The sequence below is a fragment of the Meleagris gallopavo genome, chromosome 5, assembly GCF_000146605.3.
Source record: "Meleagris gallopavo isolate NT-WF06-2002-E0010 breed Aviagen turkey brand Nicholas breeding stock chromosome 5, Turkey_5.1, whole genome shotgun sequence".
Classification (NCBI taxonomy): Eukaryota; Metazoa; Chordata; class Aves; order Galliformes; family Phasianidae; genus Meleagris; species Meleagris gallopavo.
In genome coordinates this window covers 47592112-47604315 of record NC_015015.2, presented here as the reverse complement: position 1 = coordinate 47604315, position 12204 = coordinate 47592112, and the positions used below count along the sequence as shown (strand labels likewise).

At 41.9% G+C, this 12204-nt stretch overlaps 1 protein-coding gene across 1 annotated transcript in view; it reads right to left on the bottom strand.

Annotated features, from left to right (window-relative positions):
* Positions 1-4096, bottom strand: part of EVL (Enah/Vasp-like) — a 108435-nt gene extending 104339 nt beyond the window's left edge. The window contains 1 exon segment of the mRNA XM_031553673.1: positions 3973-4096. Coding sequence (XP_031409533.1) covers positions 3973-3995 — 23 coding nt within the window. The 5' untranslated portion in view covers positions 3996-4096.
* Positions 4097-12204: the final 8108 nt, after the last annotated feature.

Here is a 12204-nt window from a genome sequence, read left to right as displayed (position 1 = left end):
ATGCTTTGGGGATCATGAGGTTAAAGGTTCTGTACCCACTATAGAAAGGCAGAATTATGGCACTGAAATGCTTTATGTTCATTTTGACTTCGCATCAGCAGATTTTCTTCCTCTGCTCATTGCCAGCTATGTTGAAAGCCTCATTTTCCTTTTTGTAGCATTCTCAGGTTTGCTCAGTGGATGGGGGAATAGAAGATGCAGTTAAAAATACCGTGATGCTGTGGTGGGCGGTGTATCAGAAATAGACAGACAGTGGCTCACTGCAAAGAATACCAAGTAATATCTCACAAAGATAAAGGCATGGCAACAAAAAGAAAAAAATTGCATTTGTGTTCTGCTGCTAAAGAGCTAAACCTGGACAGAGCACAACTGAGAAAAGTACAACTTGTGGCCAAGTGGGCAAGACCTCCTTTTGGCTTCATGTGCAAAGATCTATTACAACTTCAGTTGGAGTCAGCAGGAGATGATAAAAACATGGCTAGTGAGCAGTGTTATCTCCAGTCCTAAGCAAAACATATGCCAGGCTTGGGGTTCTACAAAGACAGCACAGAAACTCAGCATGGAAATGGATGCAACTGGTACCTTGCACAATCCAGCTGCCTCCACAAACTAAGAACCAGCTTTACTCCTTTCACCTTCACTTCAAAATCAATTGCAGTTTTTCTGGAGCTATTAGGCACTTCCCAAGAGCCAAATAAACCCATCTTTACCGGTGCAAGGAGCTACAAGATCATTAAGTGGATTTACTCCGTTTTTTTCTCCAAGGCTTAAGTCCCTGTTCATTCAACAGCAACCACAGGGGTAACACTCCATCCCAGAGGGCTTTCACAAACAGCACACTGGGGTTATTCCATCCATCCATGCAGGACTTTCCTGCAGAGAAAACCAGTGGCTGCTTAACACTCAGCACTAATACTCCAGCACCATTTAGCCAGGAACTGAAGAATGCTGCATCAAACTGAAACTGCTGGGGAATACTGGACAGACAGACTGAGAAGGCATCTCTTGCACTGGGGTACCAAAAGCCCCACTACCCATCTGGTGAGTCCTATGGGTTTTTGAGGCCCAGCCCAGAAGGCCAACTGTATCCTGGGCTGCGTCAAGAGTAGCGGCCAGCAGGGCAATGGTAGGGATTATCTCCCTCTGCTCAGCCTTCCTGAGGCCCCATCCGGAGTACTGCATTCAGGCCTGGAGCCTCCAGCTCTCAAAAGAGGTGGAGGTGTTAAAGCAGGTCTAGAGGAGGGCCACTAAGATGATCAGAGAACTGAAGTACCTTTCCCGTGAAGAAAGGCTGAGGTAGTTAGGCTTGTTTAGCTTGGAGAAGACAAGGCTCCAAGGAGACCTCATTGAAGCCTTCCAGTACTTAAAAGGAGCTCATAAACGTGAGGGAAATCAACTTCTTACATGATCTGATGGCAACAGGAAACACTCTTAAACTAAAAGCTGGGAGATTTAGGTTAGATGTTCAGAGGTAATTTTCACTCCAAGGGTGGTGGGACGCTGGCACTGCTGCCCAGAAAGCTGTGGGTGCCCCATCCCTGGAGGTGCCCAAAGCCAGGCTGGATGTGGCCCTCAGCTGGTGGGAAATGACCCCACCATGGCAGGGGGTTGGAACTGTTCGGTCTTTAAGTTCCCTTCCAACCCAAGCAATTCTGTGAGTCTATGGTTCTGTGACATAGGCTCCTATGGGCAGGCATACATGGGGTGGCCATCTCCTCAGCCCTGGACACTTAGTTACCCTGACTGGATGGGTACACTGAAGGATGCAGGCAACTGTGCTTCTGCAAGAAGCACGTAAGTACCCATTTGCAGGTCACAGTCAGGCTGCTGGGCAGGTTAGATGAGGGTAAGTTTATGGTTAGTCCACAGGGGAAAATGTCACCAGCTTCCAAGCACCAGGGGCCATTAGCCCAGAGAAGAGTGCCATCTACTGATCCACCAGCTTTGCATCCATGAGCATGGGGGAGAGACTTCCACCTCACTGCTCAACTTGACCAACCTTTTTTTTCTTTATCTTTCAAGATATGCTTTGATCCCATCGAAGCATAATATAGCCACAGGCATGGGAATAATCATACCATACAGAACCCATCAACATGCAAACACAACCTTAACAAAACACCACTGAAATGCCAAATAAAACAAATGCCATTTAAATGCTGCTATACAGAAACCACAGCCTTAACAAAGTGAAACATTAAAAAGAAAAGATCTAGTATTCTGCACATTAAATGTTAATACCATTTTCAAAGCAAGTCTAAGAGAAGACAAGTAATTTAATAAGCCTAATGGGTGTGTAATTGGCATTTGACCATTCTTGTCATAAAAGTAGGTGTCTTCCTGGCATGAGATGTGTAGGAACAACACTGAAAGACAGCTGAGGCTTTTAGAACAGAATTTTTAAAAATACCATCCTTCCCACTCCCCTCTCGGGGTAGATTTATTGAGAGTTCCACTCTGTTAAGAAAAGGATCAATTGGATGAAATACAAATAACTGTGGGCATAGTAAGTGGCACAGTAAGTTTGGAGCCCATTTGCAGCTTAATTTACTGTCAACAATCAGTGATGTCAAGATTTCAACCATCTCCTGACAGCCCTATGACAACTGCAGTTACACAGCATTATCTCGTTTTCCAGTAAAATCTTTTCACTCAGACAGCATCATATTGCATCTCACAACAGGAGAAGCATGCTCTGCGAGCCTCTCTCCTCAGTATTTATGGATGGAATCAGAACACCTCAGAGGTTCCTGCAATTGCTTTTACTGCTTTTGACACTGTTCACTTCCACAAAGAACTGATCAGTAAAATATGAAAAAAGGGAAATTGCCAGTATATTAAATGCTCTAACAAAAGACAGAAGTAATATTAATTATATTTTGTCTGATGCTAGAAAGTTTAAATTTTAAAATATTTGGTATAGAGTGTTCTTTGTATATACAAAGACAAACCATCCTCTCATCTAGTTACATACTTGGTCAAACAATCTCTTCTCAAAACTGAAAAGAATAGAATATGACACATGATGATGATGATATTCAGTCACACCAACGTATAATGAGATGATCCCTAGCGCCTGCTACAACACTGACACCATCTTACCCAGAAATTTTACAACACAAGTTATGAGAACACAGGGAGCCAAACAAATTAAAAAAGAAAAAAAGAATGACACCCCCTACCCTGTAACTACAAACCAGATTTTTTATTTATTTATTTTTTTAAGTCCAATAATGTTTTACTGCAGAAAAAATAATCAATTTCTGTAGAAATTCTGTTTCCTGCCTTCAAATACTTGCTACAGTTTTAAGAGACCTCAATACTTGCATAAGGACAGAGTTATATTGGAGATGGGGGGGCAAAGGCAATGCTAAGCAAAACCAGTAACAAATAAAAGGTGTTAATTTCACACTCTAACAAACCCCATTGCTCTAATGTTTGCAAACATGAAGCCAAACCCGACAAATTCAACCATATCTTTATTTTAAACAAAATTCATATGGAATTCTGCAACTACAAGATTATGACAAACAGACACGTATACTCTGCAGCAGCATAAAATATAATCCTATATACAGTCCAAGCATCAATTTTCTCTATCACAATCAGGATTTTATCTCAAAGGAGCATCTGTCAGATTCTCAGGAACCAAAAATAGCAAAGACCCTTTTAAACAGAACAGTTTCTGGTTTATATTTATAACTGCACTGCACTTGCTGCTCCTGGCTGCACGGCTATGAAATCTGTGCACGATACATTCAATTACTCAGCTTTGCACTTCATCATGCGGTTAGCTACCGTTACCTGCATCTTACCCTTCAAGCACTTCTCCCCATGCACAGGGTAAAGGTTTAAAATGCAAGAAACATTCACACATTGAAGAACTAACTGTAGAGCTGACTGACATTACACAGCAAAAACCTGGTGAGAACAAAAAACCGAGCACACTGATGTATAAAACAGAGAGCCTACCTGAATTCTTCAAATGCATACATGGCCTAGTAACTACACAAATGCTCTGAAATTTAAAAATAATCTTCTTTACGTGCAGGAAAACCATTTAGTCTGTCAAACTGCAGCAAAATGCATAATGATGAGACAGAATATTTGAAATATTCTGAAGAGAAAGGGTATGCAGATACTGGCCTGCAGCCTACAGCTCAGCCAGCTGCTGACAAGCAGCAGCTAACAGGGAAAGGCGATAGAGTACCATGTGATCATTCCTGCAAGTCTGATTAATGCAGTATACTCCAAGAATACAGGCTGATATCTTTATTATTCAAGCCAAATAAGTCAAATACTGTACATGACAGGCTAAATTATCATCCACATGCCACATCAAAAATCAGTAAACACAAGCTGAGGACAACAGAAAACTAAATATATATCGTAACCCAAGAGATTAATCTGGCCCATTCAAGCCGATTTTCTTACCTTGTAGTGATATTTTATTCTGTGCTTTTATTCATATAAACCACCAATGATGCAACAAAAGGCTGCAGCCACCAACCTCCCCTTCCATGAAAGCCAGAACATTTTAAAGGAGTTTATCTACTAGTAATCATTTCCTCTGTAGTCTATCCCCAACCAGTTTAACTCCTTCAGCCCTGAATTCCTTGCCGTCAGTGCCATTTGCACTACCGCGTGGGCTTTTCTTGTTTTGTAGGGTTAACACTCACAGCCCACCGCCGTGCCATGGAATGAAGCTGGTTAAGAGCCATCTCTGCCAGGCAGAGGAAGGGCAAGGGGAGTGAGGAAAGTTCAGGATTTCGTGGCATTGCGGTAGGCGAAGGAAGATGCTCCAGCTGCCTAGCAACAGCGCACGCAATCTCCACGGCAACAGAGCTGTAAGGCTCCCGGTGCAGGAGACCAGGGCTTGGGGTGCAGCCTGTGCCCACTGCCCTGAGCACGGTCCATTCTGCTGGCTTTGGGATTGCATGGGTCCTTATGCATGGGGAGACCTCAGCAGCCCCAAACAGACACAGCGATACATTAGGAGGGATGCAGAAAGATTTTGTCATGCTGTTGTGTGCACACCAGGGTGAACCTCTGCATCTCTGGAAGGGAGGCAAGATTTAAGGATGCCAGGTTGGCCCAGGCAGAAAGGGAATGGGCTGCTGGCTGGAAAGCAGGCTAAGGAAGGGGAGCATTGGAAATGACAGAGTCAGATTCTGGGAAAACCACTTCTCACTTGGGAGGAAAAGATGGTGGGGCACTGCCAGGGAAATGCAAGAGCAGGCAGCTCCTCCGGGCTACTCCCCACCCCTTTTTCCTTCCCTTTTATAGCTACAGCCCATTCCCAGTACAGGAAAACATTCCCACATGGAGGGGTTTGGTTGATGTATGAAACATCCACCCAGACCCAACCATAACTCTTAAAGAGCCTCCAGTCACCCTGCTTGAGGAGAGCAGTTGTCCCATCAAGCTATGGGATTCTGAGAATGGTAGAACACAGGCAGCAATGTCACCAGGAAGCAGCAATCTGTGACACGCCTCATCAGCATCTGAACCCATGGTGCTGATAAAGTAGACAGAAGGGGCTGAAGCAATAAGAAAAGGCACTCTTGGCAAAGAATCACCACTGGAAACACTCTGAATTTATTTGGGCTGTGGTATATATATGCAGTAATGACCTTGGGCTTAGTTTTATTTCCTTTTAAACAAATGTGATAGTATTAAATGATAATAAGGGCACACTGTTGGAGCACAGAAACACATGCAGTCACACCATCTGATGCAAATGAATTATTCTATAGGCATCCAGAAGGAGAGGAACTATTCAGAGGTACTTCTGCTTATAACCTAATAAGACATTAAGACTACCACAAAGGACACAACCTCTAAGGAAAGTCATCTTTCATATTTAGGATGTACCTCACTACACGTATGCTTACTGAACACCGTGCCCAAGAGCCTTGTGCAAGGTAGTGCCCTGCCTCGGACTTGTAGGAAACAGGATTTTACCTTCAAAGTCAGAGTTAGCCAAGATCTCACCCAACTGAATAAGGAAAGCCTGAACTTTGGTTTTCTTGTTCACCCCAACCTCACTCTGACTTGAATTCAAGTGGAACAGGGCTGTTTTTCACTTGAAATGCTAGTGTTTATTTATTATGCTAGCCGAAATAAAAACCTTTCTACACAACTAACAGCAATTATAGCATACAGCTTCCCCTAAGTATCCATTCTCTTTGAAACAGAGTTTACAAAAACACTGCCTGGTCTTCCAGTTTCTGCAAGAGCCACTATGCAAATAAATAGTCAACTGTTGAAGCGATGGCTTCCCTTGTCAATGAGCTCACTGTGCTCAAAGGCAAACACACTCCAGAAGCTTTCAAAGAGAGGTCAGCTGCTGAAAAGGCTCCACTGGGATAACTTTTTTTAACTTCATTTTTTTTTTAGCCAGCAATTTCACAACCATTTGTAGCATTACAGACAGCAAGAGCAGGGCTCCTATCCTGTAAGATAACCAAAAGTGCCATTTCTGGTTAATAGATTAGTAGGATTCCCAAATAAGGCTGGAAGATCTGAGACGATCGTGTCACTTTGTCCACATGAATGAGGATCGGTGTGACATTACCTAACAGAGATCACAGGGACTTTCTAAAGCCTCATGAACTCATGGATGGCAAAATAAATAAATAAAAGTGGGATTATAATATCTCCTTATGACCTCTTAGCAAAGAAGGTTGCAATTTCTCATGCTCTAAAACAGATTTCAAGTGTCAGCAGACAGAAGCAGACAGAAATAACAATCAGCAACAAAAAACCTTTTACAGGAAAACTGTTTACTACCCCTACCAGGCTGTAAAATCAGTCCAACCCCTGATGAAAAATGTCCACAGTAACACAAAATTTAATTATGACTTGGAAAAGGAAAATAACTCTAATTATAGCTGGGGAGGGATGGGGTGAGCAGTTAAAGGAATGGGAACTGAGGTACTCCCATCCCACCTCCCAAAGTATTGCCAGGCAGATGCAGCAATGATGGCTCCCACTGAAGCAGTTCTGTAAGTTCTGGAAAACGTGTCGATTTAAGTCCAGTCTTTAACAAACAAGAGAGATGGTAAGAGAAAGAGTAACCTCTGATGATGAAAGCTTGACAAAGAAGCAAAGGGTACGAATAGACAAACCAGAACAAGGCAAAAAGACAACGGTGACATTTCTGGTTCTAGCTACTACTTAAGTGGCACACAAAAGCCCTGTGCTGATAGTCTGCATAAGAGCTTAGTTTCTGGAAAAACAGCAGCTTGTATCACTGGTACTCAGTATCTCAGTTGCATCACTCTTAGTCCATTGACCTGAGCTTCCACCAAAGCCTTGGCCAAATGCTAGGTGACATTATCTGATCACAAACTGAGATATTTTAACGAGATAACTATTTATACCCTTGCTGAAGAAAGGGAAAAGCTACTAACATAGCAGACTTCTGGCATTAAGCCTGTATTATCATTATGCTGAAGTGACATTTAGACCATTAAAAAAAAAATAAAAACCTATTAAAAAAAATTCAATTCATGAGGAAGAAAGTAGAAGGTGAAAAGAGAAGCAGAATGAACCAACAGCTCCAGCGTTTCTGGACAGTGGAAGATACAGCAATCACAGAGAGCATCCCAGAAAATGCTGAAAAATCTCCTTTCAATAGGGTGTCCTCTGAGTTCAGAAGCCTTTCCCAGGCTTAAGAAATAAGATTTAAAAGGATTACTCAAAAAGAAGAAGGAATGGCTATCTAAGTTCATTCAGGTACTGAGAAAATAGCAGAAATAATTAGAGTACCTTAAAGTCTTCTGAACAATGGTATATTCAATATTGGAGTATTGACTCAAACCTTCAGCTGTTGAGGGAGAGGGCGGAGAGGAAATGAACTTTTTTTCCCCTCTTTTCACCAATTGGATTTCTATTACACGTTGCCTTAAAACTTAACATCAATTTTGCTGCACAAGAATAGTCTTCTCATCTACATTTCTGACTGCTCATTTTCATCCGTAGTCTTCATTTATCACCAAAATTTGATTTCAAGAAGTTAGCCTTCTTAAAAAACCCTACCTGTGGCCACATTCATATAGCTTTAACACAAACAAAAAAAAATAGCACAGCAAACTTCCCCCTCCCAGATTTGGCCCCAGTACACTTCGTGCTTTGCAAACCGAGAGCCTCAGCCTGGCCACAGCACAGCCAGTGCCAGGTTTTTCCCACGTTGATCTCCCACAGCTTTACTCTTATCACTTTGGGAGTACCACATATCATTTTCATGAACGGATACTCTGTACCAGGTGCAGACAAGCATGCAGCACAATGCTGAAAAGGAAAGTTTTCCCAAACATAGCCCCATCTGCCTCACTCTGGAGCTCAAGGGAAGGTGCACTGCAGTGAATCAGAGAGAATGGGATTCTTACTGAGTTTCTAATCAGCCCTTGGGTATAACACCACATAACAATCTGCAGTCCAACAGAACTGAGACGGTCTGAACGAAAACTAAAAGCTGCATACGAATTATTGAGCTATCAGTCACTGCAATGGTACCTAAAATATCCAGTCCAATTTAGAACTGTGTGGTTCTGATTGCTGTATAAAGCTGAATATTGAAAAGGTCCCTAGCAGTTTAAATAGACAAGACAGACAGCAGAAGATAAGCATATTTGAGATAAATGTCAAATTAGTAAAAGAAGAAATATGGTCATACCACGAAATATCCAAAGAAACTAAGATTCACCCTGTACAGTCTGCAAATCTTAGTTGATATGACTAAGACTTGAGTATTTGTGCCTGAATTTCTGCCCGCTTATGAAAAATGATTTAAAACCATGCAAAATCTCTTCCAAGAAAAGGCATGAGGCTGCATGAATTTGAAATGAAAGGAAGTAATATATTATTTATCCCTAGATAAGCAACTATCAACAACAGCTTTTTCAATTCAGAAGAGATTAATTTGAATCATACTGCACACAAAAGTTGCCTCAGCAATTACAAGTTATGCTACCTCAGTATTCACCTGACAGCCATACCATCTTACTCCTGACACACGTTTGCTGATTAGCATCTTAATCTTTTTAAACATTGAGCAGAAGATATAAAGGACTCTCAGAGAAAATTAATTGGAGCCATGGACTTCCATTTGGAATCTTCCTTCAAGCTTGTTGTAATTAGCTGACTTTCTCCAAGTTTTGAGGAATTAATGGGAAAAAAGAGGAGCAGGAGGATGAGATTAGACATGCATCATCACCACTATCAAATAAAATATCAGTGGATATGGAAAATATCCACTGACATTTATATATTCTCTGAATAAGCTACTGGGCTCCTGAAAGCACAAACTGACAATAAATCATTTGACACTTATGTGTAGGGTATACATTGTATATAAACCAACCTGGAAATGTATATAAAAACAAAAGTGGAAGTGTGCACTTTAGACACAAATACAGCTAGTCATATACCACCAAAACCACACTGACTTCTTGCTATTTTGAAGGAAGAAAATGTTGCAGATCTAAAAAGCATTTTAATTATATACTAGCATGTTTGCAGCCAAAGGTATCTGCCATGAACTAGGCAACTTCCCATCCACAGTTGAGGATATTAACATCTACTGACTTTCAGACTCATCATTAAGTACACTGGCAGGACAGAAATTGTACTTGCATGGAAAATACCAGAGTTTACTTGACAGCTCTGGTAAACACTGAAAGAGTGCAGCTGTTCACAACTGAGCCTTTTTATACCTCTGCAGTCTCTGGAAAGATGGTAAAAAGCAGTAGCAGAAAAATCAAGGCTAACATTTGGAGAATAGAAGCAGAACTGTAACAGCAACCACACTGCTGTTGAGAAAACTCCATTGGCACAATGAATCTGTTGAACAAACTCTCTCCACCACCGGACTACAGTGCCAAGGTTTTAGGAGCTACTGGCTTATGAGGATTTTACAGACACATCAAAGCTCAGATCTGATCATGACCCAGAGTTTCACCCAAGACATATATGGATTATCCATCATGAGGTAAAGAATTTGCCAAGATTTAGCTTATTGCTATCACATCAAGGTCAGTATTGCTTCCTCTTCCATAACAAAACAGTAAAGTCCTAGTGTTTCTCTCTTAGAAATGAGGTCGCATGTTCATGACGTGCCAAAAACAACAAAAAAAGAGAAAAAGAATTTTTCTTGCCCTGGTAGCTGATGCAAAAGATGTTAGAATAAACATGTGAAGGAATTATTCATTATATATTGAGGAACTCTTTGTTCAGAAACAGCTTCTGACAGTAGCACCAGACTTAAACTGTGGCAGTTTCAGATTACTCACTTCTATGAGCACATATGGAAGTTTGGATTGCTCCAAGGCTTCAGGATAGCACCCACAAGCAGTTTCACACACTAGGCCATACTATTTTACAGGCTGGTGAGACATGCTGGCTGTGGGATGCCACCAGAGCACCTCTTGGGGAAAGGTTAGGACATCATACCAGTCCGGTTCCAGCCTCCCTTGAACCCATAAGTCTTGGCTACAGAAGATGTGAGGATGTGCCATCACATCCTCACAAACTCATCCATGTCTATAAAAACTTGGCAGGGGTGTAAAGAAGACAGAGTGAGACTCTGTGCCTAGTCACAGGAAAAGAAGCAATGGGCACAATTTGAAATACAGGAAATTCAACTAGCCTACAACTTTAAGACTTCATTCTACCTTCTCCCTATAATGCTGGAGGAGAGTTACAGGTGCCCAAGGTTATATTCTAAAACACAGGAGACAGATCAGGAATGCCTTTTTTGTTCTTCACACAAAGAAAATGAAAACTGAAAAAATGACTCATCTATTTAAGGACCTGAGAAGTATCAGAGCTCTTGATCCTGGCTGCTCCTGCAGGACATCTTGAGGAGACAGTGGTACTCTCCAGTGAAACATTATTAGGTTTGACACTTTAATTAAAGGAGGTGTCAAAATTAACACAAAAATATCTTTTTTACATAAGCATGTTACACTTCAGAATTAAGTGCATGTAAATTACGAAATCAGCATAGCAGTCAGAGCCTTCTCTCAATCCATCAGCTGGGCAGCTTTCAGGACATCATCTGAACATCATCCATTCTCCAGTTTCTAAGTGCTAGTGGGGATGAAATTCGGTTTCCTAACATAAGGACAAGCACTAATACCCATAAAGAAGCAAAATAATAACACAACCCCCATGCTTTGGGGCACCTTCCTTTATCTTCCACACCCAGAATTTTCCATCTCTCTCCTAATTCTCCTGTGAGCTATGTAATATCATCTGGAGGCTTGCTTCAGGACCTCTGCCAGCTTCTGGCCCTGTGCTGTAGGCCTTTGACAAACCAAACCAATCCTGCCCAGTGTCCAAGCCCTGGCCGCCCTCCAGCATGACCGCAGCAATACAATTTGCAGCCAGAAGATATCACAGCTGGCTGGAACTGTATGGTCTACCATTTCTCAACTTAATGACCCCATTTTCTCACTCTGACTCAAAAAAAAAAACCCAAAAAAACAAAAAAACCACCTGCTTAGACAGCAAGCTGTGATTAACTACTTGCGGTACTACAGGTCGTCTTTTTACTGCCAAGGAAGGAGCACCTACTACAACTTGCTCTACAGTGCCATGAATCAAGGTTAGCACTGCACCCACTGCCACGCTGACCCACGCCAAATGGGCTGTTCACCAAACCCTACAGTGAGCTGCAGCAAATGAAAGCTTTTTTCTCCCCATAGTTCTCACTGATGAAATGCTGTGCTGCTTCACTGCTGTCTTGCCTGGCATTGCTTGGGGTTGCCCAAAACCAAATATCCCCTGGGGCTCTGGGCTCCCACGAGCCTTGGCCATCTGCTGCTCATACCTCACTTGAGTACGATCCAACCAGTTTTGACTACTCACATATATCTTCAAGAATTAATTTTTTATTCATGAGACAAATCCTACTTGCTTCATCTTCAGAGGTAAAGTGAGGTGAGCTGTCCTCTAACACAACATAGACTAGTCTTTCCAAATACAAATGACGTCCTGAAGAAAATGGTCAAAGCTAGAAATCCAAGTCAACTCCTGGCTTAGCTAATTACAAATGAATGAAACCACAGAGCAGTCAGCGTGTCCTTGAAAGTGGAAACGGGCATTAGAAGTGGAGACAGAAGTGTCAAGGCTCTGCAGATGGATTCCTGAGACTCATGCACAGACAGACCATCACAAGACCATCACAAAAATTAAAGT